At 42.2% G+C, this 26,417-nt stretch overlaps 1 protein-coding gene across 1 annotated transcript; it reads right to left on the bottom strand.

The window, feature by feature from the left end:
• Nucleotides 1-11,217: 11,217 nt before the first annotated feature.
• LOC147973171 (uncharacterized) lies at nt 11,218-25,443 on the bottom strand. The gene is made up of 3 exons (XM_087524595.1): nt 25,258-25,443; nt 24,954-25,170; nt 11,218-11,321 (listed from the first exon to the last, which is right to left on the bottom strand). Exons 1-3 carry the CDS (start codon nt 25,441-25,443, stop codon nt 11,218-11,220), a joined length of 507 nt encoding a protein of 168 aa, XP_087380721.1.
• Between the last annotated feature and the right edge of the window lie 974 nt (nt 25,444-26,417).

Genomic DNA, 26,417 nt, shown 5'->3' with positions numbered 1-26,417 from the left:
CGCAGCTCGTGTGTTTTGCTTCTAGCTCTAGCTTTGCATGTATATATAGGGAGGGAGAGACAGAGCTCAGTGATGAGTACACGTACGTGGTACGTATACGTATAGTAATCACCGTTGGCACTGGAGCGCTTCTTGTCTCTGACTGGACCTATCAGCTGGCAGCTGGCCGATGGCGGCAATGGTGTGACGAGTTGAATGCGTCCGTGTGGTGCCAAATGTAGCATTGCCTTGGTTTCATCGGAACAGAGGAACAGTATGACCCAGATGCTGATTATTTGGTCGTGTAAAATAAAATGTCGTCCTCCTCGACCTGTGTTTCATGGGTGTTGGGTGGGACGTGGCCTTGCTTTGGCACATGTTTTTAGTGTAGTGGGCCGGCCAGGTTCGTCGTCGACGTTAGGGATGATTCGCAGCGTGGCAGAAGAACATCATCGCACCGGAACGTGCGTCACATGGCGCGTTGTTTTACGAAGCGGTGCAATAAATCCCCTCGCGATCTTTCAAAAAAATAAATCCCCTCGCTCCTTTCTCACCGCTCACTCTCCCCTCTCTTTCCACCCTTTTTACTGGGGGCAACAAGCATCATAGGATTCAAGATCTGAACGATGGTATCGACCACCAGCTTCATCACCGCTTCATCTCTCCTCCGCCAACACTCTCAATGGCAGTACATCCTATCTACCTGATTTAGCGATCGATGTAGGCTGGATTTAAACTTCGCACATTCGATTTAGCCTTCGATTATGGGTGTCGATTAAAAGCATGATTTGGCCGTCCATATTAGTTGTTGAGAATATAAGCAACTTTTTGATTAATTTTGTTGAGTATATGAGGAAGTATAGAATAGACTAGGATTTGGTCTTGCTTTGTCTTATAATTCAAATTGGTCATTGTACTCTTATATATATATATATATATATATATATATATATATATATATATATATATATATATATAGGAAAAAGCAAACCTATGCAACAATCTTGTGGGGGTGGCAATCATAACCACATGTTCTGCTTGGGATCCGGTCCAGATCTTTCCCCTCTTATCATTTCTAACATTTTAGGTGGATCAAATTTATTTCCTCTTTTAGACGAAGTTGGACCACGTCTGCATGTGCATAGCCACTAGGCCCAGCCCGTAGGCTGGCATGCCTGCACCGTGTCAGACCTCGACCCATGATCGAAGGGTTCCCAACTGATGGGAGGTTCACCAGACGTCTGATGGTGCCTAGCACAGGAAAGGTTCGTGCATTTGGAGAGGCTGATTGCAACCCAGCAAAAAGATCACGATGTGTTTACTGCTAACGAATTGACTCCGTGCAAATGGGGAGGCTGAGTCTGCAAGATTCAGTAGTTGACGTATCTGTAGAACCTATATGCTTACCAGTGCTAAAAGAAGCAAAATGATACCCCCTAGTGATTGTCTCATGCCAATAGAAGCCCATCGATTGGGAGACTCAAGCTTCATGAGGCACTAATTGGCTTGGTGCTGGGACCTATATAGACCCTAGATTAAGTTGTAAATATTATTACTAACTACTGAATCCTAGTCAGTACCATTCCAGTCAATAAGCGTACTATGATCGTCCAGAGCCAGAGTAAATACATCAAACTGTCATCAATAGCAGCTAGCTTTTGCACACCAGGATAGCTACGTTCCAAGATACACGTAGTGTGGTAACGCAAGTCAACACTCCACGGCGAATAGTGGCGAGGCAAAATCAGAACATGGGGTAGCGAGCTGTGAGAATAGCAGACCCAAAAATGGCAAGAAACAAGGACAAAAAACAATGGGGTAGCACTTTGTCTAGTGTTAGGGCTACCACGGGTTCTCCTAGGGCAGCTGCCGCTCCATGCCATTCTTCTGCTTCGCTTCTGCCTGTTGGTCTGGCGTTTTCCTACGATGACAACGCTTTGATCCATACGGATCAGTCGTCATCAGAATCGCTCTGAGTTAATCCCTGAAAAATCGCTTTGATCCATACGGGTCAGTCGTCGTCAGAATCGCTCTGAGTTAATCCCCGAAAACTCTTCGTCACGAGCCATGGCCACGCCGTCCCGAACTCCACCTTCACTGCTCACGTGAGGGCACCTCGAAGGCAACGCGAGCGGCGACCTTGGCAAACACGGATCCACCTTCTTTCCCTCTCACAAATTGGTTGGTTCCTCGGTTAATCTTGCTCGCCATTTTTTTTGCACTTCTGGATTACGTGATTTTTTGAACTTTCCTTGTATTCAGTTTGATCTCGCGGTTATCATGGACACTGAGAGGCCCTCTGCGATTTTCTATTTGCGAGTTTGGGGAGCCGCTTGCCTCGACCTGCACCATGGTTCGGTAATGGTTTTTGGTTGCATATTGATCTATTTGTCTGAACTTCTTGTATATCTCTGAACTTTTTTTATCTGTTCGTGACCTTAGAGCCAAAAACTTTTGTTCAATCTTTTCAATGCATTCCTCCTGGGCGCACATGTATCAAATGGTTGTGCTCGTGTGCCTAATTTTTTGGATGCTGATTAGTCTATAAACACACGCGTCTCTGGCCGAATTTGTTTTTTTTTTGGTTGCAGGTTGAGGGACATACCATGCGGCTGTCGCGCTTGGAGACTTCATTTATCTGTCCTCTGTCCGTGAGCATTCTTAGTTTGTATTCCCTTCATTCCCGAAAGTACATTTCTACACCCAGGAGCAAATGCTCCTGGTGTGAACAGTAACATCAAAAAAATAGAAAAATTATTTAAAAAATTCTGAATTTTTTTTGTGACATACTTCCACAAATGTTTGTTGCACATGCAAAATTTCATTGCGAAATCACATTTGTGGAAGGCATGCCGAAAAAAACAAAATCAGAGCTCCAAAATGCTTTTGTAAGTAACATTTTCAGAGCACCGATTTTGTTTTTTTACCATACCTTACACCAATGTGATTTTGCGACAGAAATTTTGCATGCACAACAAACATTTATGAAAGTATGTCACAAAAAAATTTCAGAATTTTTTGAATTATTTTTAAATTTATTTGATGTTACTGTTCACACCAGGAGCATTTGCTCCTGGGTGTAGAAACTCCACGTAAATATAAGTCTTTGTGAGATTTCACTATAACTACATATAGAGAAAGTGAGTGAATCAACACCTAAAGTGTATCTATATACATTCGTATTTGGTTCATAATGAAATCTCTACAAAAATCTGTATTTAGAAACGGAGGGAGTACATGATCTTGCAAGTCACATTTGATTACATACTAGATTTAAATAGCTTTCGGTTGGAGCTTCTGATGATGAGTTCTTTGGCTATATGCACACTACTACTTGTATCAAAGCGACTTCTTGGAGTTGAGTTTCACCCTTGGTTACACTTGGCTATTATGTATTCCCTCTGTCCCATAATTTGTCCCATAATGTAACACGTTTTTTGACACTACACAAAAAACGTCTTACATTATGAGGCAGAGGGAGTAGTTACGTTGTTTGAAACTTTTTTTATACTATAAGAGCATGCGGCCGGGTATAGCAAGTCTTGCTCCCTATACGTCAACGTGACTGGTCACTCCTCAAATGCACGCATCCACAGTTGGATACTTCAAATTCGGTACCCCAAATCCACGCTATCCATGCAACATGATGAACGAAACTACATAGATAACAAAACAAAGCAAAAAACGAAACATAGATCAACGGAATTATATAGGGGAATATATACATCGTAGTTCATCGGACCAAAATACACACAGTTTATCGCGGACAATCTAGGATCTAAACTAAAATAACTAAACAGGGATGAATATGATTGGGGGAAATTACCATTTCCTCACCGGCACCTTGCCCTTGCAGTCATCGATGCGTCTGTACCCCTTAGTGTTGGCGTCGGCGGTGAAAGGAACATCATCGTCGGAGCTGGAGCCGTCAGAGAGGTCGGACTCCTCATCGGAGGAGATGACACCGGTCATGCTCCGGGCCGCGCGCAACTACGCCTTGGCATACGGGCTGCCTATGATTTCGCCGCCTCCTCCGCGCTAGCCTTGCGCTTTTACTGCTCAATGGTGAGCCAGAGGGCTTTGGCGTTTTTGTGGCGGAGTCGCCATGTGTCGGTCTTCATCGACGTGAGGGAGCGGCAGAGCACTGTCGCGAGGAGCTAGTCCTCTAGATCCACTGGCGCGCACGCACGGTCCCGACGTGCGGCCAATGCATCCCCACCGCTGCCACCTCCTTTGCCTGCTGCCGTTCGGTGGCATGCAAAAAATTCCTCCGATTCGCGTGTCCATGTCCTGGCCAGCACCGGCACGGGCACGAGTACCTAGTGGTGGTGCGTCCTGCTCGCTACGTGTGTGGTCTAGCCTCTAGTTATATCTAATCTGGCCGGTGTGTCCTGCTCGCTGTGTGGCAGTGGAGATCAGTGGCGGTACCGTGCACACTGTTAGAAGGGATAGAGGGATTAGCGGAATATGATGGATGTATTATTGAGCCTCGAGGGCGAGTATATATTGAGTGCAAGACTTGGAGGGCAAGAAGCCTCTCTGGGAGATAAGGTAGGAGACAAATTACAAATCCTAGACTACCAAATACATGTATCCCAAATATATCTCTAACATCCCCCGCAGTCGTAGTGGTAGCGTTGCGAACAATGGGAGCGTCGCAGACGATCGGACTAGAAACGTGTGGGTGTTGCCAGCACCAGGCATGCGTAGATGGACAAAGACGAAGTTGATGAAGCGCCGCACCAGGCTTCCCAGGCCAGGGACACGCTGTGGACGAAGGCACGCATCGGTGTCGCCAGCACGAAGGAGGTGGAGGGGCGGTTGTGGTGACTACGGGGGTAGCGGCGGCGGCAACCGAAGAAGAGCAGTGACGTGGCCGACTCGAGCCTGACGCAGCCAGCTCGAGGAAGCCGACGATCCTGATGTAGCCGGCTCAACGCAGCTGGGGACGAGGCCGGCGAGGCAGACCGCGGGGCCGCCGTGCAGATGCGATGGAGGCAGGTGGCGATGGAGAGTTCCCAGTCGGATCGGGGTGGTGACGGCCAGCGCAGGGTGACGGCCGCTGCAGGGCGAGGCCGGGTAGATGCGTGGACGATGGTCGCGAGGGGCCGCCTGCCGCGTGTGGCCGCCGGGTCGGTGCAGGAGCTGGTCGATTGCACCGCATGGAGCTTAGATCGGAAAACCAAAAAGAAAAACGTCAATCAAGGTGACCGGCGGGAGAGAGAAAAACCCAGAGCAAGGGCTCGGGAAAAAGACTCTCTAGGGCAGCCGATCAACATGAGCGGCGGACGAACCCTAGGTACGGGCGATGCGCAGGGCGGAAGCGGCAGACAATGGCTAGAGTTGGATCGGTTAGGCTGATACCATGTTAAAAGGGATAGAGGGATTGGCGGAATATGATGGATGTGTTATTGAGCCTCAAGGGCGAGTATATATTGAGTACAAGACTTAGAGGGCAAGAAGCCTCTCCGGGAGATAAAGTAAGAGACAGATTACAAATCCTAAACTACCAAATAAATGTATCCCAAATATATCTCTAACACACGCAATGCTAGATGGAGGTTTGTCCAGTAGATCCGGGTGAAAAACTTTGCTCTTGGCTAGTTTCCAAGGCCGGCGATGGCAACGCTCTTCCGTTTCATCCCTTTCTCGAAGGAATTGCCGTGGAGAAGCTCCAGACCACTGCCTCCGGGGGAAACCCTAAATCAGTCGATCGGATGACAGCGGCACTAATGTGTCGCTCCCCGCTTGGGGGCGTCATTCTTGGAGGTGTGTGCGTTCTTTGAGGGGGTGTCACTCTTGTGTGGTATCATCATAATGACATGGGAACCTTCAATACCCATTGCCCAGACCTTACATAATCGTATGTGCGCACTCTTTTAATTCGACCGGGCACCTTTTTATACCATGAGTGTTGTACCAATTGGAGCACCACTTGAAATATAAGTTGATAGAGTTGGCATAAGAGGAAACAACAATTATGAACTAACAATTGTAAGTGAGGCATGAAAGTTATATAATGACACGAGAACCTTGATTTTCCTTTGCCCAAACCTTGCACAACCCTATGCGTGCACTATTTTTTATTGGAGTGAGCACCTTTTACCTTGAACTCCCATCTTTCTTTCTCTCATCCCTTTGTGTGTGTGTCTGTGTGTGTGTGTTGGTTAGTTGGACTGATTAGGATTTAATCTAGACGCCAACACTTGATGTGATTAAGGCCGCTTGAAATATACCCCTCGCAGTGATCTAGTATCCTCATACCTCTATAATGACATATAACCTTTATTTGTCATTGCCTAAACCTTTACACAACATATATGTGCACTCTTTTTATCGAAGTGGGCACCTTTTATACCATGAACTCCTGACCTTTCTCTCTTTCCACGTCAGTATCCCATCTCTCTCTCTCTTTCTCTCTCCACCTGTGTGTGTGTGTGTGATGGTCCGACTCGGATTTAATCTAGGCGGCAACACTTGATGTGGTTAAGGCCACTTGAAATATAAGTTGATAGAGTTGGCATAAGAGGAACAACAATTATGAACTAATAATTGTAAGTGAAGCATGAAAGTTATATAATGACACGAGAACCTTGATTTTCCATTGCCTAAACCTTGCACAACCCTATCTATACACTCTTTTCATTAGAGCGGACACCTTTTATACCTTGAACTCCCATCTCTCTTTCTCTCATCCCTTTGTGTGTGTGTGTGTTGGTCTATAGACTGATTAGGATTTAATATAGGCGCCAACACTTGATGTGGTTAAGGCCGCTCGAAATATGCCCCTCGCGGTGATCTAGTATCCTCGAATCTTTATAATAACAACAATGTAGTCATGAAAGCATACTTAGCATTGGTAATGGAATGCATGACTTCTGACTCCAGCGTCCCGAAACCAACGAAACGAAAGGTGCCGAACCATTTGTAGTGCATACAGACAATAGATGTTCATCTTTGCTAAAAATAGATCTGATGGATGAACGGTTCAACGCCAAGAAAACAACAAAACGTATAGTGTAGGGTTACCCAAACGGTCCATACTCGTGGCCCAATGCTAGAAAGAAGATGCATGCATACTCTGAATATTACTGCCATCGCAGCACATAGGTTGCCATTTTGGTCCGGTGCTCTCTAAAGTTCAGCACGTGGCTTCCCCTTTGGTATATGCGATCTACCATAATTCAATATATAGGTACCTTATCCATATAAAGGTTCGGATCTTGATGCAAATCAAGGGTTCCGATAGCACACTCTGCTGCTAGTGTAGATAGGAAAGCCGTTCTCTCTCTCTCTCTCTATATATATATATATATATATATATATATATATGTATGTATGCCCACGAGGCTTAAGCAATAAAAACAACGATTTCACCAATCTCTCTCTATCTCATCTAACATGATAGGTCCCTTGTCTCCGCATACCCGGTGCCGGCAACACCGATGTGTGCCTTCATCCACGACATGTCCCCGAGCCTGACAAGACTGGTCGACGCTTCATCAACTTTGCATTCGTCCATCTACGCACACTCGGTGCTGGCAACACCAATGTTTGCCTTCATCCACGATGTGTTTCGGGGCTTGACAAACCCGGCGCAACGCGTCGTCAACAACACCTTCTTTCCGGCGCACCACTACTTTGACACCACTATGCCCATGACTAACTCAGTGCCTCCTTGCACCTGCGGCTCCACGACGACTTCCTCGACACCGGCTACCCCGACTCGACATTGACCACGGCATTCTTCACACGGGTACCTCAATCATGGCTACACCACCCACGCTCTCGGCTACATCGACAAATGGCACAAAGGGCTACTGCCTTGCTTGAGCAACCTCGTCGGTTTCAACTCCAACAACGACTTCCGCGTTGCATTAACCGTTACGACTAGGGGGGGGGGGGTCCGTCGACTTACCTTCGGATTCTTCTCCATTCTCCTCGTCTGCGTCGCTAATGTTGTAACTGCGGGGGGATATTGAGTATATGATTATTACGAAGTATAGGATAGACTAGGATTTGGTCCTTGCTACTTCTTGAGCCACTTGGTAGTTTTTTTGTTGTGGGAAAACTTTCAATCTATTTGTCATCAATCATGATAGTACAATGAATAGTAGAAATTAGAAAAAATTACAACCAGATTCATAAATCACCTAGCGACAACTACAAAAACTTAAACGAGCCGAAGGCGCGCCACCATCATTGCCCCTCCCTCTCTGGAGCCGGACAAATCTTGTTTTTTTTTTGTGAAAAGCTTGCTAGGCCTTTATTGATTAGCTAAAATGTTTGCGGGAATTACAACTGGGTCATGCGCTGTACCCAGCCACAAATGCCTCCCAACAGGAAGGGAAACACCATACCTAGCTAGCTTGTGAACTTCATAATTCGCAGCTCGAGGTTCAAAAGATAAATAACAACATGCAAAGGAATGAGAAGTATCTAAAATCTCTTGAATGATAATACCATGGTCCCCTTCAGATTTTTTATGTATATGATGTACCACCTGTTTCAATCCGAAGCAACTTGGAGGTGTAACATGCCAAAATCTTGCACCAAAGAAAGATCCTCCCTGCATGCAATTGTTGGGATTTACGATAAGGTGCGACGACTGTAAATTAAAATTTCCTACCCGCAGAACATCCAGGAACATGCTAACAGAGATAGATCATAGATCGTTACCACTAGACATGCAATGCCATGCAACGGAAATAAAGTTGTGGCAGTGCGTCTGCGCGAATCGTCACCTCGTCCAATCTTCCTCGAACAACTGGTCATCGGATCCCACGTACTGGTTCACCGGAGAGGCGGAAGTGCACCATCTCTAACGGTATTCGCGCGTGCAGGAGGAACACTGTGCGGCGGACTGCTAGGTCCGATCACACAGCCGGCAGTGAGTGGAGGTGGCTACTTGCAACACATGCAAAGCCCTAGTGACGGTGCTAAAGCGATCAACCGAATGAGTGTGCCGCACCTCCACTATATATAGGCATCCGTAGCGGGTTCAACACTTGAGCCTCGCACGGATCGTAAAGCCCAATTCTGTTCGGCCTGGATCCGAGTACGAGTAGAACTAGAAGAAACCCCGCACATTGCTGCGGAGACTTGTTGGAGTAATTTTTTCTACAATGAACTGAGACAAAAGTTGCATTTGTGTAGACATGAAATGGCTCGAGGTAAGAAAAAGGATAGTACATCATGCCATAATAACACATTTTAAAATATGTGGCATGGTAAATAGATCAGTTGTAATGAAAGAAGATCAGCCAGAAATATTTTTATTTTACTTGCCACAATACTAAGTGCACGACTAACATGATAATCAGTAGTGCATGAGTTACAGTAAAATTTGCATCAGAATATAACACCAAAATCATTGAATTAGTCGACTAAACACACCATATTTCTAGAAGGTCCTAATGACCGTCTTGGACTTTACATCAACAGGGAAGGGATTATTCATGAAGATTACCATTGAAAGGAAAGGAATGGAAGCAATATATTTCTGCCTTTCAAGGTGAAAGGACCTACGAAAGATTAACCAAGAATGGTTGAAAGATTGTCATACCACACCGAAGGTCCAAATTAACAATAGACTACAAATCTAATAGCTTGTATTTACTCTCTTCCTAAAGCTCGGCTTTAGACTGAAATGAAAAATAAATAATATGTGGAAGATTAACCGAGAAGTAATGGAAGATTGTGATACCGCACTGAAGGTCCCCAATCACTAATTTACAATAGACCATAAATCTAATAACTTGTATTTACTCTCTTCCCAAAGCTCGGCCTTAGAACAAAACAACAAATAAATATGTGATGCTAGATAGATATTAACAATTGCCCTGCAACAAAAGCCATTTAACAAATGGGTAATCAACATACTGTAGTTAATGGAAAATCTAAGATAAATTTCCAGCATTACTCAGGATATGTAGGTCAAACAAATTGCAACCCTTTGGAGGCAAAGATGTACCCGATATAGTGATGACTCTGATAAACATAAATTTCCAGCATAACCTTAAGATGTGCAGGTCAAAAAAGTGTAACCCTTTGGAGTCAAAGATGTACCTGATATATAGTGATGACTGATAAGAAATTGTAACCCTTTTAATATGTAATGAATGATGGCTATATATCAAAAAACTTTGTCACTATCATATTAGAACTGAATAGTAAATCGTCTATGGGCATCTGTACATGGATCGTCAAATACAATTGCCATGCAAAATATATAGGTGTGTAAGCTGAAGCTTTCAGTAGCATCTCTGGAGCACGATACCTTGAAACAACATGTCAGTTTTAGCCTTTTTGGTACATATACACAAAAGAGTAAAATGACCTTTTCATACAGAAACTTACCCTGCTGGAAACATAATCTGTGTAAGGAGGAGCGGAACATACTACTCTTGCCGTCCCAAAGTCGACAATTTGTACAATACCATTCGTTAGTCATCACTAACAGATTTTCTGAAAGAAAATAACTGTACATAAATTTTGTCATATTATAGGCATTGGGGCATAATATAGTCTACCAAATTACCAGGTTTCATGTCGCAATGAAAATATCCATAATTATGTATGTACATATATCTCACAGAATGCCATCTGGTACTGAATATATAAACTACACACGGAGCATCTTACCTGCAACTTTTTACTTCTGCTAATTCAGATCAAAGCTTCAATCTGTGCAAAGACAATGGTTAATCTACAACAATAACAAAATTGATTAATAATTGTATGCTTAAACAAAGTGACACTGCATATGTGAATTTGGGATAGCAATGTATAAGATGAGATGGCGTATGTCAGGTACAAAATATCAATACCCGAACATGCTGGAGCATCAAAGGGGTATGGTCGTCCTAGAACTGCATGACTCTTTTTTTTTGAACCGGGTATAACCCCCTTCCATTACTGCAACATAACGGAAATACAACCAGGTCCACAGAATGAGACGGGAGAGGGGAGAGCGAGTTCAAGCACCGCCGGGAAACCTACTGCGAGCACTCGCCATCGAGATAACCCGCTGTAGGACGAAAACCCGGCGACACCAAATAAGTATGTAATTCAGACGGGGCTACCCCCCAGACTGCTCACAAACGAGCACCAAAAGATAGTCCCACGCAGGGGAAGACTCCAAGGATGAACATAAACCCAAAAAGCCAATGTTGCCATCGAAAACAGACACCCCTAAGACGCAACTCTTCTCCTTGTTTAACTTCTCCAGCAAGCTTCTCAATCTTTGGTTGCAGCACAGATGCGCATCATCCTCGACGCACTGTTCTTCAGCATGTCTACTCCTGCTCGCAGATCCACCGCATCCTCCTGCTTCAGTAAACCTGCCCAATAACAGAGAAAAGCGCACATAGAGAAACAACATTCAAAAGGTGTTTTTAGATGCTTAGATTCAAACGTAGCACTATTACGGCAGGTCCAGATAGCCCAGCAAAGCGAAGCTATGCCAACTGTGTAAAAGACCTCCCCATTCGGGAAATATACATAAGACCAGAAATAAGCCTGCCACAAGCTGTTCGGACACAAATCAGTGCCGAGCATGCAAGCAATGGTTCTCCAGGTCACCTTAGCTACAGGGCAGGCAAAAAAGAGATGTTGGGATGTTTCACGCTCCCCACAGAATGAACACTTCGGATTCCCTTTCCATCCCCTTTTTCCATCACATCTCAGGTAAGAATAGAATCCTGGAACAATTGCCACATAAAGATTTTGATTTTTAGAGGAATGCCAGCCTTCCAAACCCACCCAAAATTGCACCCTACGATGTTTCTTTCTAGGAAGGAATACACCGATTTAGTCGTAAAGACCGTTTTCGGACCCAAGGCCCATTTTATAATATCTGAATCATCAGAAACACAACTTTTCCTAGCGGCGTCAACCATCTGCTGCCATTGTTCTTTAAGCTCATTGCTTAATCTCCTCCTAAAGAAGGATATAAGGTCTGCCTCCAGACAGTTTTTCACAGTGCACTCAGGGGAATTGCATATCGAGAATAATTGAGGGTACTGATCCTTAAATGGTTTCTGATCACCGATATGATCGACCCACAGCCTAGCAATATTTCCCGATTGTATAATGACTTTTCTCCCAGCCATATAAAGGTCTTTCACCTTCATGATGGCTTTCTAACAGGGTGAATCACTCATCTTCATCTTAACAGATGCTATCGAAGCCCTACCAAAGTATTTGGCTTTGATGATCTCTTGCCAAAGCCCATTTTTAGTCTCCAGTTTCCACCACCATTTAGTAAGAAGGCTTAGGTTTTGTTTATGCAGATCTTTCACACCCAATCCACCTTTCTCTTTTGATCTGCATATACGAGCCCATCGCACTAAGTAATAGCGCTTTCTGATACATCTCCATCGTATCTACTTTTCCAAACACTTTTGCCCTTGTTTTGGACTCTAACTTGCATGATTTGAATGGAACTAACCCGGACTGACGCTGTTTTCAGCAGAATTACCATGGTGTTATTTATGTGCAGAAACAGAATTTCTCGGAATGACCTGAAACTTCACGGAACAACTTTTCAGAAATAATAAAAAATCCTTGCAAATGATGAAGACCAGGGGGCCCACCACATGTCCACGAGGGTGGGGGCACGCCTGCCTCCCCAGGGCGCGCCCCCTACCTCGTGGGCCCCCTGGAGCTCCTCCGACCTCAACTCCAACTCTATATATTTGGTTTCGGGGAGAAAACAAATTAGAGAGAAGGATTCATTGTGTTTTACGATACAGAGCCGCCGCCAAGCCCTAAAACCTCTCGGGAGGGCTGATCTGGAGTCCGTTCGGGGCTCCGGAGAGGGGAATCCGTCGCCATCGTCATCATCAACCATCCTCCATCACCAATTTCATGATGCTCACCGCCGTGCGTGAGTAATTCCATTGTAGGCTTGCTGGACGGTGATGGGTTGGATGGTATCTATCATGTAATCGAGTTAGTTTTGTTAGGGTTTGACCCCTAGTATCCACTATGTTCTGAGATTGATGTTGCTATGACTTTGCTGTGCTTAATGCTTTCACTAGGGCCCGAGTGCCATGATTTCAGATCTGAACCTATTATGTTTTCATCAATATATGAGAGTTCTTGATCCTATCTTGCAAGTCTATAGTCACTTATTATGTGTTATGATCCGTTAACCCTGAAGTGACAATAATCGAGATACTTACCGGTGATGACCGTAGTTTGAGGAGTTCACGTATTCACTATGTGTTAATGCTTTGTTCCGATACTCTATTAAAAGGTGGCCTTAATATCCCTTAGTTTCCGTTAGGACCCCGCTGCCACGGGAGGGTAGGACAAAAGATATCATGCAAGTTCTTTTCCATAAGCACGTATGAGTATATTCGGAATACATGCCTACATTACATTGATGAATTGGAGCTAGTTCTGTGTCACCCTAGGTTATGACTGTTACATGATGAACCGCATCCGGCATAATTCTCCATCACCGATCCATTGCCTACGAGCTTTCCATATATTGTTTTTCGCTTATTTACTTTTCCATTACTATTGCTATCATCACTACAAAATACCAAAAACATTACTTTTGCTATCGTTACCTTTTGCTACCGTTACCACTACTATCATATTACTTTTCTACTAAATACTTTGCTGCAGATACTAAGTTTCCAGGTGTCGTTGAATTGACAACTCAGCTGCTAATACTTGAGAATATTCTTTGGCTCCCCTTGTGTCGAATCAATAAATTTGGGTTGAATACTCTACCCTCGAAAATTGTTGCGATCCCCTATACTTGTGGGTTATCAAGACTATTTTCTGGCGTCGTTGCCGGGGAGCATAGCTCTATTCTTTGAGTCACTTGGGATTTATATCTGCTTATCATTATGAAGAACTTGAGAGATCCAAAAACCAAGATTTATCCCTCAACTACGAGGGGAGGTAAGGAACTGCCATCTAGCTCTGCACTTGATTTACCTTCTGTTTTGAGTAAGCCTGCGACACCTAAACCCGCTTCTACTATACGTTCTGATATGTCGCATGTTATTGATGATGCCACTTCTGCTATGCATGATACTTATGATGAAACTACCTCTATGCTTGATACTACTGTGCCACTTGGTGAATTTCTTGATGAACAACTTGCTAGGGCTAGAGAGAATGAAAATACTGAATCTGATAATACCGATGAAAGTGATGATGAAGACTCACCTATTATTCCCGAGGGTTATGTTTTTGATAAAGAAGCTTCTTTAGCTATTTTAGATTTCAAAGATAGATATGAACTCAAGAGGTTATTAGCTAAATGGAAGCAGCAATCTCTAAATGCTAGAATGAAACCTGACCCTGCTTTTGCTACTTCACCTATCTTTGTTATTGATAAGGATTATGAATTCTCTGTTGATCCTGATATAATTACTTTGGTTGAATCTGATCCTTTTCATGGCTATGAATCTGAAACTGTTGTGGCACATCTTACTAAATTAAATGATATAGCCACCATGTCCACTAATGATGAGAGAACTCGCTACTTTTATATCCTTAAAATATTTCCGTTCTCATTAAAGGGTGATGCTAATATATGGTTTAATTCTCTTGATCCTGGTTGTGTGCGTAGTCCCCAGGATATGATTTATTACTTCTCTGCTAAATATTTCCCTACTCATAAGAAACAAGCTGCTTTAAGGGATATATATAATTTTGTGCAAATTGAAGAAGAGAGTCTCCCACAAGCTTGGGGGAGGCTTCTCTAATTACTTAATGCTTTGCCTGATCATCCTCTTAAGAAAAATGAAATATTTGATATCTTTTATAATGGATTAACCGATGCCTCCAGAGATTACCTGGATAGTTGTGCTTGTTCTGTTTTCAGGGAAAGAACACCAGATGAAGCTGAAATTCTATTGAATAATATGTTGGCAAATGAAAATAATTGGACACTTCCTGAACCAGTTCCTGAGCCAGCTCCTGATCCTATTCCTAAATCAACTCCGAAGAAGAGGGGTATTCTATTTCTCAGTCCTGAAGATATGCAAGAGGCAAATAAATCTATGAAAGAAAAGGTTATTAAAGCTGAAGATGTTAAGAATTTACCTCCTATTGAAGAAATACACGGTCTTAATTTACCGCCTGTTGAAGAGGCATATGATCTTAATCCATCACCCATTGAAGAAACTCATGGTCTTGATAACCCGACACAGGTAGTAAAGGTAAATTATCTCTATAGATATGATAAAGCTGAAATTCCGTTTACTAAGTTTGCTAGCCCATGCTTAGATGAGTTTGATAAATTTATGGCTAATCAAGAAGACTTTAATGCTTATTTTGGTAGACAATTGAAATACAATTCGAATATGCTTGAACACTTGGGTGATTATATGGCTAATGTTAAAGGTGAACTTAAACTTATTAGTAAACATGCTTCTATGGTTACCACTCAAGTAGAACAAGTACTTAAAGCTCAAAATGATTTACTCAATGAACTAAATAGTAAGAAAAATGATAATGCTGTTAGAGTTATGACTAGAGGTGGTAAAATGACTCAGGAACCTTTGTATCCTGAAGGACAATCTAAGAGAATTGAGCAAGATTCTCAGAGAAATAATGTAGATGCACCTAGTCCTTCTAATAGGAAGAAAAGGAAAAATGATAGGACTTTGCATGCTTCTAGTGAACCTATTACTGAAACACCTGAGAATCCAAATGATATTTCTATTTCTGATGCTGAAACACAATCTGGTAATGAACCTGAAACTAGTGATAATGTTAATGATAATGTAAATAATGATGCTCAACCTAGTATTGATAATGATATAGAAATTGAACTGTTGATCTTGATAACCCACAATCAAAGAATCAATGTTATGATAAGAAAGACTTTGTTGCTAGGAAACACAGAAAGGAAAGAGAGCCTTGGGTATAGAAACCCATGCCTTTTCCTCCCAAACCATAAGAAAAAGGATGATGAGGATTTTGAGCGCTTTGCTGAAATGATTAGACCTATCTTTTTGCGTATGCGATTAACTGATATGCTTAAAATGAATCCTTATGCTAAGTACATGAAAGATATTGTTACTAATAAAAGAAAGATACCGAAAGCTGAAATTTCCACCATGCTTGCTAATTATACTTTTAAGGGTGGAATACCTAAGAAACTAGGAGATCCAGGAGTACCTACTATACCATGCTCCACTAAAAGAAATTATGTTAAAACTGCTTTATGTGATCTTGGAGCCGGTGTTAGTGTTATGCCTCTCTTTATATCGTAGACTTGATTTGAATAAGTTGACACCTACTGAAGTATCTTTGCAAATGGCTGATAAATCAACTACTATACCTGTCGGTATTTGTGAGGATGTGCCTGTTGTGGTTGCAAACGTTACTATTTTAACAGACTTTGTTATTCTTGATATTCCCAAGGACGATAGTATGTCTATTATTCTTGGAAGACCTTTTTTGAACACTGCAGGGGCTGTTATTGATTTCACTAAAGGCAATGTCACTTTTCATGTTAATGGTAATGAGCATATGGTACACTTTCCGAGGAAACAACCTCAAGTTCATAGTATCAATTCTATTAGAAAAATTCCATCGATTATATTTGGAGGTTTTGAATTTCCTCTTCCTACTGTCAAGAAGAAGTATGATATTCTTATTATTGGGGATGTGCATATCCCCGTTGAGGTAACATAGTGTTATTCGAAATTTCTTCGGTTCCATGTTATTCGGAATGAGTTCGTTAACAAGACTTGATCAACCTTGTTAGTGGATTCCTTTGGATGAGCATGAGATGGATGAAACTAGAAGGCACAACCTGCTGTACCCTCCTTTTACTTTCTATTATTTATAATAAAAAAAATAGTATTTCTCTGTCTGTTAACTGAATTATCCGTGCAATATAAAAATACCCCAAAAATAAAATTTCTCCAAATGCCCTGAAATTTAAATATGATTTTTTATGGAATATTTGAGAATATTTGGCACCGAGAACACCTCAGGGGGCATCCACCTGGCCATGAGGGTGGAGGGCGCGCCCTACGCCCTAGGCGCGCCCCCTGCCTCGTGGGCCCACGGTGGCCCTCCTCCACTTATCCTTTCACCCACACACTCCTTATTCCTCCCACAAACACGAATATCCTGTTCATACCCGAGTCCAAGCTCATTTTGCTTCCATTTTCGATCTCCTTGCTCAAAGCACCTCTCACAAAACTGCTTGGGGAGATTGTTCTTTGTATGTGACTCCTCCATTAGTCCAATTAGTTTTTGTTCTAGTGCTTTATTCATTGCAAATTTATGCTTCCTAGGTGACCATGTTCTTGAGCTTGCATGTCAAATTTATATGGTTCCAAGTGGTTTTGATGCATGATATAGGCTCTAGGCACTTGTAGGAGTAGTTGATATCAATATTATTGAGTTTGGTTTACTTTTATTTTGAAGTTACTAAAAATTTCATAATTTTTCAGAAAATAATGAAGAGACTTTTGAGGGGCTCATTGAGCCGAAGCTCGAAGGAAAAGGCATCGAAGCCCAAATATAGTCTGCCTCGCACCGCGGAGGTTCGATCGTGTGAATGGCCTTCCGATGATTTCTTGAGAGCAACCGGGATTTATGAAGATTTTTATGAATTGGCTGAGAATGCAGGCCTCACCGCTTTCCTCCACGACCAACGCGATCAGTATCTCTTACTCACAAATATCTTTGTGCAAAACTTTCATTTCCATTCTAGGAGCTCACCACCTATGGTGCAGTTTTATTTATATGATGAGCATAAGGAGATGTCACTTTATGATTTTTGTCGGGTTTGTTTGGTCCCTTTCGAGGGCACGACAGAGGAACCACATCGCGAGGATGTGGATGGGTTTATTTATACCATCACTGTAGGGGAAACGAGGAAGGTTTCCGATGCACGAATCAATAGCATACATTTTCCTATTTTACGCTACTTTGCAATATTTGCTAGTCATTGCTTAATTGGTCGTGGAAACTGTGGAAACCTTAGTGTTCCTAATATTATTATTTTGTTCCACGGTTTATTCAGTGATAACTCTGTTAGTATGGGCGGTATTATTGCTAAACGGTTAAGTTTGAACCGTACAAAGGGCCCCATCTTTGGAGGCATCTATGCTTCACGCCTAGCTGCACATTTTAACATACCTATTAGGCATTATGAGAAGGAAGAAAAATTGATGCCTCGTGTTTATTTAGATTATAAGAGTATGGTGGCACATGATTTTATTTTTAAGAAGAGGGAAGGATAGCTTAAATACAAATTGTTCTTTGATAAACATCATCCTGAGACTATTACCCTGCCTGCTCCTTCCTTGTTTGATTTATCTTCAGGTCAGTACCTTGTTCCGTTAGAGGCTATTCACGCCTATCGGAACCCTACATCAGCCACAGAGCCAGAGCCGGAACCACAAGTTGATCCTCCACGACAGTCTAATTACCATTGGGATCCGTAAATGATTGCCAACTAGTGGCAGTCAGAGTCTTCTTCTTCTTCTTCGCAGTACGACCCCAACTACTATTATGGATATCCGCCAGGCCAACTGTGGCCATAGACCAACTTAGGCCAAAAGCCTGAGCTTGGGGGAGTACGTATTTCTCACCGACATTATATTCATGTTCACACACTCATTGCTAGATGTCGGTACTCATACTTTTTCATTGTATCATCCATGCTAGTTTATTTCCTTTTTATGTTTTCTTCTTGTGTGTTTAATAAACCTTAAGAAAAACAAAAAAAAAGTTGTAGCTTATAATTAGTTTACTTTCCATGCTTGTAGCAGGAATTAAAAAGAAAACCCAAAAAGATTTACTGTTCTTCTTTTGCTTGTTGGGAGCTTTTCCGTGTAAATAGTTTTATTTCTTTTCTTCTCTTTGGGGGTCGATAGGAGAAGACCATGATTAAATTGTTGAAGTGGCTCTTATATGCATTATTGTTGATCTGAGAAAAGAGCCCATATTGCCTTGTCTTCTCCTGTTTATTGAATGCTTACAGATTCCAGCTTAGTCCAATGCACACGCACTATTATTATTATTCACATCATTAGGTCGTGCAAGTGAAAGGCAATTATGACGATATATGATGGACTGACTGAGATTAGAAAAGCCGGTATGAACTCGACCTTTCTTGTTTTTCTAAATATGATTAGTTCATCATTCTTGATTCGGCCTATTATGAATAAACATGTTTGCAATGACAACTAGAGATCATAGTTTCTTGTGCCATGCTTAATTAGCTAGGAGCTTATAATGGTTTATCTGCGTGCCAACATGCTATTAAAATGGTTATGATGTGGTATGATAGGGTGGTATCCTCCTCTGAATGATTTAAGTGACTTGACTTGGCGCATGTTCACGCATGTAGTTGAAACAAAATCAACATAGACTTCACGATATTTATGTTCATGGTGGATTATATCCTACTCATGCTTGTATTCGGTGTTGATTAATTTTAATGCATGTTCATGACTGTCGTCACTCTCTAGCTGGTCTCTTCCCAGTCTTTTTCTAGCCTTCACCTATACTAAGCGGGAATACTGTTTGTGCATCCAACTCCATAAACCCCAAAGTTATTCCATATGAGTCCACCATACGTACCTATATACGGTATCTACCTGTCGTTCCAAGTAAATTTGTATGTGCCATACTCTAAACCTTCAAATAAATATCCTGTTTTGTATGCTTGAATAGCTCATGTATCAACTAGGGCTGTCCGTATCTTCCATGTTAGGTGGGTTATTCTCAAGAGGAGTGGACTCCGCTCCTCACTCACGAGAAAGTGGCTGGTTACCGGGATGCCCCGTCCCATGCTTTATGCAAATCAAATCAAAATAATTGCAAACAAAACTCCCCCTGGGACTCTTGTTAGTTGGATGCACTCGTTGTTTCGAGCAAGCCATGGATTGATGCTTGTTGGTGGAGGGGGGGTATAAACTTTACCATTCTGTTTGGGAACCACCTATAATGTGTGTAGCATGGAAGATATTTCCATCTCTTGGTTGTTATGTTGACAATGAAAGTATACCGCTCAAAATATTATTCACCTCTATTTCAAAACCGAGCTCTGGCACCTCTACAAATCCCTGCTTCCCTCTGGGAAGGGCCTATCTATTTACTTTTATGCTGAGTCATCATCCTCTTATTAAAAAGCACCAGTTGGAGAGCACCGCTGTCATTTGCATTCATTACTGTTAGATTACATTGAGTATGACTTGACTAGATCTCTTTTACCATGAATTACAATGTCTAGTCAGTCCTTGATCTTCAAAGGTGCTCTGCATTTATGTTTTGCGGTCTCAGAAAGGGCTAGCGAGATACCATCTTGTTATATCATATTATGATTGTTTTGAGAAAGTGTTGTCATCCGAGATTTATTATTATTGGTCGCTAGTTGATTATGCCATTGATATGAGTAAAGTTGAGACCTGAGCGTTATTGTGAATGTGGTTAGTCATAATCTTTGCTGAAAACTTGAATGCTGGCTTTACATATTTACAACAACAAGAGCAAACAGAGTTTGTAAAAGTTTTTCTTTATCACTTTCAGTTTATCAACTGAATTGCTTGAGGACAAGCAAAGGTTTAAGCTTGGGGGAGTTGATACGTCTCCGTCGTATCTACTTCTCCAAACACTTTTGCCGTTGTTTTGGACTCTAAATTGCATGATTTGAATGGAACTAACCCGTACTGACGCTGTTTTCAGCAGAATTACCATGGTGTTATTTATGTGCAGAAACAAACGTTTTCGGAATGACCTGAAAGTTCACTGAACAAGTTTTTGGAAATAATAAAAAATCCTTGCAAAAGATGAAGACCAGGGGGCCCACCACCTGTCCACGAGGGTGGGGGGCGCGCCTACCCCCCCAGGGCGCACCCCCTACCTCGTGGGCCCCCTGGAGCTCCTCCAACCTCAACTCCAACTCTATATATTTGGTTTCGGGGAGAAAAAAACAGAGAGAAGGATTCATCACGTTTTATGATACGGAGCCGCCGCCCAGCCCTAAAACCTCTCGGGAGGGCTGATCTGGAGTCTGTTCGGGTCTCCGGAGAGGGGAATCCATCGCCATCGTCATCATCAACCATCCTCCATCACCAATTTCATGATGCTCACCGCCGTGCGTGAGTAACTCCATCGTAGGCTTGCTGGACGGTGATGGGTTGGATGAGATCTATCATGTAATCGAGTTTGTTTTGTTAGGGTTTGACCCCTAGTATCCACTATGTTCTGAGATTGATGTTGCTATGACTTCGTTGTGCTTAATGCCTGTCACGAGGGCCCGAGTGCCATGATTTCAGATCTGAACCTATTATGTTTTCATCAATATATGAGAGTTCTTGATCCTATCTTGCAAGTCTATAGTCACCTATTATATGTTATGATCCGTTAACCGCGAAGTGACAATAATCGGGATACTTACCGGTGATGACCGTAGTTTGAGAAGTTCATGTATTCACTATGTGTTAATGCTTTGTTCTGGTACTCTATTAAAAAGAGGCCTTAATATCCCTTAGTTTCCGTTAGGACCCCGCTGCCACGGGAGGGTAGGAAAAAAGATGTCATGCAAGTTCTTTTCCATAAGCACGTATGACTATATTCGGAATACACGCCTATATTACATTGATGAATTGGAGCTAGTTCTGTGTCACCCTAGGTTATGACTGTTACATGATGAACCGCATCCGGCATAATTCTCCATCACCGATCCATTGCCTACGAGCTTTCCATATATTGTTCTCTGCTTATTTACTTTTCCGTTGCTATTGCTATCATCACTACAAAATACCAAAAACATTACTTTTGTTATCGTTACCTTTTGCTACCATTACCACTACTATCATATTACTTTGCTACTAAATGCTTTGCTGCAGATACTAAGTTTCCAGGTGTGGTTGAATTGACAACTCAGTTGCTAATACTTGAGAATATTCTTTGGCTCCCCTTGTGTCGAATCAATAAATTTGGGTTGAATACTCTACCCTCGAAAACTATTGCGATCCCCTATACTTGTGGGTTATCACTTACTATTTTTAGATACTTGCCAGAAAAATCTCCTCCTATGTTTATCCAATCTATCTATAATGGTCTTAGACAGAAGGAACATGGACATGTAATAGTAAGCAATACTGAATATATTAGCATTCACAGCGTTAGTCTCCCTCCTAATGATGCATTGCTGCCTAACCCAGAGTCACATCTTTGCACATACTTGGCTTCTAAAAAATCCCAGTCTATCCCTCAGAGGGACGAGTAACTGACTAGAACCCCCAAATACTTCATGGGGAAGCGGCCAATCTGGCAATTGAAAATATCAGCATAAGCTTGCAGAATGTTGTCATCCCCCCCAACACAGAGAATCTCACTCTTCTGATAGTTAATTTTCAAACCTGACATGAGCTTGAACATATATAAAAGAAGTTTTAGATTCATAGCTTTTTCTGGATCATGCTCAATGCAAAGGATGGTATCATCCGCGTATTGCAGAATGGCTACCCCATTCTCCACCAAATCTGCAGCCAGCCCAACAAAAAGATTGTTCTTTTGTGCCTGAAGCACCATCTTGCATAAGCACTCAGCTGCTATATTAAACAAGAAAGGGGCCACAGGATCCCCCTGCCCGACCCCCTTATATCTTTGGAAGTATGGACCCATAGTGTTGTTTAACTTGACACAAAATGTGCCATTATGGAGGATCTTTCTCATCCCCTCACACCATATTTTCCCAAATCCTCTATTCTCAAGGCATTTTAACAAAAAGTCCCAATTAACTTTGTTATAAGCCTTCTCGAAGTCGAGCTTAATGACAATACCACACTTTTTCTTAACATAAGTATGGTGAAGGATCTCATGCAGAGATAACACTCGATCCATAATATTCCTGTTTTTGATAAAAAGCATTTTGATGTTTACTAAATAGAATATCAGCAAATAGGGCCACTCTATTATCTAAAACTTTTGTAATCAGTTTATAGGGGCATCTCGGCAGACATATGGGTCTGAACTGCTGGATCTTATTCGCTCCAGGGATTTTGCGGAGAAGAGTGATAATGCCATAATTCAGCCTATACACATCCAAACTCCCCTCATGGAAAGCACTAAATAAATTCATAATGTCGTTCTTCACTATCTCCCAACAATGTTGGTAGAACTCGGCCGAAACACTATCCGACCTAGGAGCCCTATTGTTCTTCATAGAGAACAAAGATTTCTTAACTTCCTCTTCTGAGAAAGGTTTAGTTAACATCATGTTATCTGCCTCACTAATTTTCTCCCCCTCACCCCAAGCATCAGGATCCATCTGAAATAAATTTCCAGGAGCAAGTCCAAAAAGATCTTTGTAAAAACCAGTTGCATGTTCAAGAAGTTCCTTAGTCCCCTCAATTACATTGTCACCAACATGCAAAGAATGAATAGTGTTTTTTTGTTTGTTACGATTAGCAATTTTCTGGTAGTAGGCAGTATTACTATCTCCTTTCAGCAACCATATTTCTTTAGATTGTTGCAGTAAATATAATTCTTCATTGACCAGGATTTCATTGAGCTCCACCAAAATATTTTGTTTGTTACAAAGCAACTCTGGGTCGAGCTTCCCATCTTCCTCCAACCTTTCAATTTCCTCCAATTCTTCCCTGATATTTTTCTTTCTAATTCTCTCATTCCCAAATCTATTGGAACCCCACCATTTGAAGAATTTTTTCAATCTCTTCAACTTGATGTTTAAAACATCAATAGGATCAGATGCATTGACATGTTTATTCCAAAAAATTCAACCAAGGGGAGGAAATCTTCAGACTTGAGCCAACTTAACTCGAACCTAAACTCTCTTGTGTGTGGAACTCGCACAACATGATTGACCGAAGACACCAAGAGAGCATTATGGTGTGATATATCCCTGACCAATTTTTTAACATTAACTAGTGGGAACATATCTTCCCAGTCACTACTCATTAACACACGATCCAACGTTTCTAGGGTCGGGTGTGCTTGATTATTAGTCCATGTATACATCCCCCATGCATGTGGATCTCATTCAGACACGTAGAATTTATAACAGAATTGAAAAGATCAGTGTAAGTGGAGTGATGCCAGTTTTGTTTTTTCTCTCCACTATGTGCGAGGATATTGAAATCCCCTCCAATTAGGAATGGGGTTTGAATGTGGTTGCAAAAATCTGCAAGCTCCACTAAAAAGTCACCTTTATCACACTCATGTGCAACACCATATACTGTGCACAGGGCCCAGATTTTCTGCATTTTGACATCACAGAAACAGACTTGAAGAATAAACCTTCCTTTTCTCCAAGAGATAACTTCAAATCTTTCCTTCTTAACATCACAGAGGATGTCACCTGATTTACCCCTAGCTGGGATCTGGTCCCAATCAAACATATTGTGAGGATCTAGTTTTCTGAAATAACTGTCCAGAAAGCTTTTTTTATGGGTCTCTTGCAAATACACAAAGTCCAGGGAATGATCTCTGATCATATGGGATAGGCAGGAGCTCATCCCCTTCTTTCCTGCCCCCCTACAATTCCAGAATATACCTATCATTTGACAGGGTGTTTTTTCCCTCCCCCTCTAGTGGCCCTGTAATGATGAACAGGACCGCCAGCTTTGACCTTTGCCTTACCTATGTCAGGTTTTTGGCTCCTAGTCATAGGTCTGGACATTGCCATTTAACTTTTGGGATTTTCTTTTTTCTGGACTGCACTAATATAAAATTGTCCTCTAGTTCATTCCCCTCCTCCCTCCATTCAGTACTAACAGGAGTTTGATCACCCTTCTCATTAGTAATATACATTACACACCCCTCAGCCTAAATATCAGAGAGGGGAGCATGTATATTGCTGTTATTCTCCCTCACCTTCTCTAGTTCTCTTAGGATATTCACACTAGAGAAATTAGTGTCAGGAATAATCACACCCATTTTAGAGGCCCTAAGCATAAGGTCATGATCTGAGAGCACATCAAATGAGTTGTGATTTGGGGAAGTACCTTCTAAGTTCCTCTTCTTAGAGATAGCAACAGCCTTATCCTGCATCTTGCCAGCCATGTTTTGCAAGTTCCTCATGCTGAATCTCATCACATCTTCAGAGATAAGTGGAGGGATAGGGATCACCTCCCCCATATCGTCAGAAGAGGCGGGGTACTGTACCATATACTCTGATTTTTCTTGCACCTTGTCTTCCACATCTACTTCTATCTCTTCAACCTAAGCACATGAATTACCCACATCTGTGTGAGTTATATGTTTAGCTTGAATACCATTAATAGAGCAAGTTGAGTCATCTGTATCTACCTGGATCTCATCAGCAGGCACCTTTCTGTTATCAACAACAAGTAGTGCTTGAGATCTCAGTTCCACTTCTCTATTACAAGCCTCCTCAGCTATAGACTCAATCAATAGAGTGTTATCTTCCCCTGATTCATCAGATTCATCCTGTTCTCCCCCAATTGAATCATTAGGAGCAGATTTCCCAGACATGTTGCATTTGCTGGATTCCCAACCTCTCTCTTTTTCTGTCATCTTGGGTTCGGCTCTGCTTGGAGTCTGTTTTCCCAGAGACATATTTTTTTGGCAGAGTCCACATGAGACATACTAGTCTGTCTGTCAGGATCACGCACCAAGACTTTCTCAATCTCATAAAATAAATCGAAAAAATGTGTGCCAAGCACCGCTTCGGCCACACCAGGAAGCTCATCCATGTTACGTCAACCTAGACGGACTGGTACATATTCAGGTTTATGTAGGGTGGCCATGTCGATCTCCAATGGGACTCGAACCAATGAGGAAACATAGGCCAAGTTTCTCTCGTTCCTTCTCTCCAATGGCACATTAATCACTTTCACCCAAGCTGTTTCCATCACATCCTTAGCCCCAATATTGGCTGACCATGGGACAATTTTCACAAGTACACCACAAGATCTGAGTGTCATTTTATCATTGTAACAAGCTTTCTTAACATCTCTCTGATTTGGGAAGCGCATCACATAAGTCTGAGGCCCAATAGGACATGCAGTACAATGCCATTTAGTTTCTATATAATCATAAAAAGCATCTTCTAACTCCTTAACAGTAGCTTCCCCCTCAATCATAGTAATGACCACACTAGTAGCTCTCTCTTGAAGCTGCTTAGCTATCCAAGAATCAGGAATGTAAAAGAAGCCCTGCCCCTTAGCTTGAAATGCACACATGGGCGCAACACACTCCCAGGGCAAAAATGTGATGCAAACTGAAGCTAGATGACCCATCTTACTACATCTCTCGCAAAATGCTTGCGGAAAACTAGCAGGGGTATGATTAGAAGCTTTGCAGATCAAGCAAGGGTCATAAGCATTGGTTGGGAGCACCTGAGCAGAAGATCCTGCATGCCGATCGCTTTTGATGACTTGTTTCTTCCTGGCAAAGTTCGTCGCCTCAGATCCAGTGGGGGTAGGGTTTTTCTCCACCCACACCCC

Source organism: Triticum urartu, chromosome 5A, assembly GCF_056163025.1.
Source record: "Triticum urartu cultivar PI428250 chromosome 5A, HENAU_Tu73, whole genome shotgun sequence".
Lineage (NCBI taxonomy): Eukaryota > Viridiplantae > Streptophyta > Magnoliopsida > Poales > Poaceae > Triticum > Triticum urartu.
This window is presented reverse-complemented; position numbering and strand designations above follow the sequence as displayed.

Coding starts and splice junctions, on each gene's coding strand:
- LOC147973171 (XM_087524595.1), bottom strand. CDS start 25,443: ATGTCTGGGAAATCTGCTCCTAATGATTCAATTGGGGGAGAACAGGAT. Junction 25,171..25,257: donor TGCCTGCTGATGAGATCCAG/GTAGATACAGAT, acceptor TCATGTGCTTAG/GTTGAAGAGATAGAAGTAGA. Junction 11,322..24,953: donor TAAGAAGAGGAACTTAGAAG/GTACTTCCCCAA, acceptor GTTATTGGGCAG/GTTTACTGAAGCAGGAGGAT.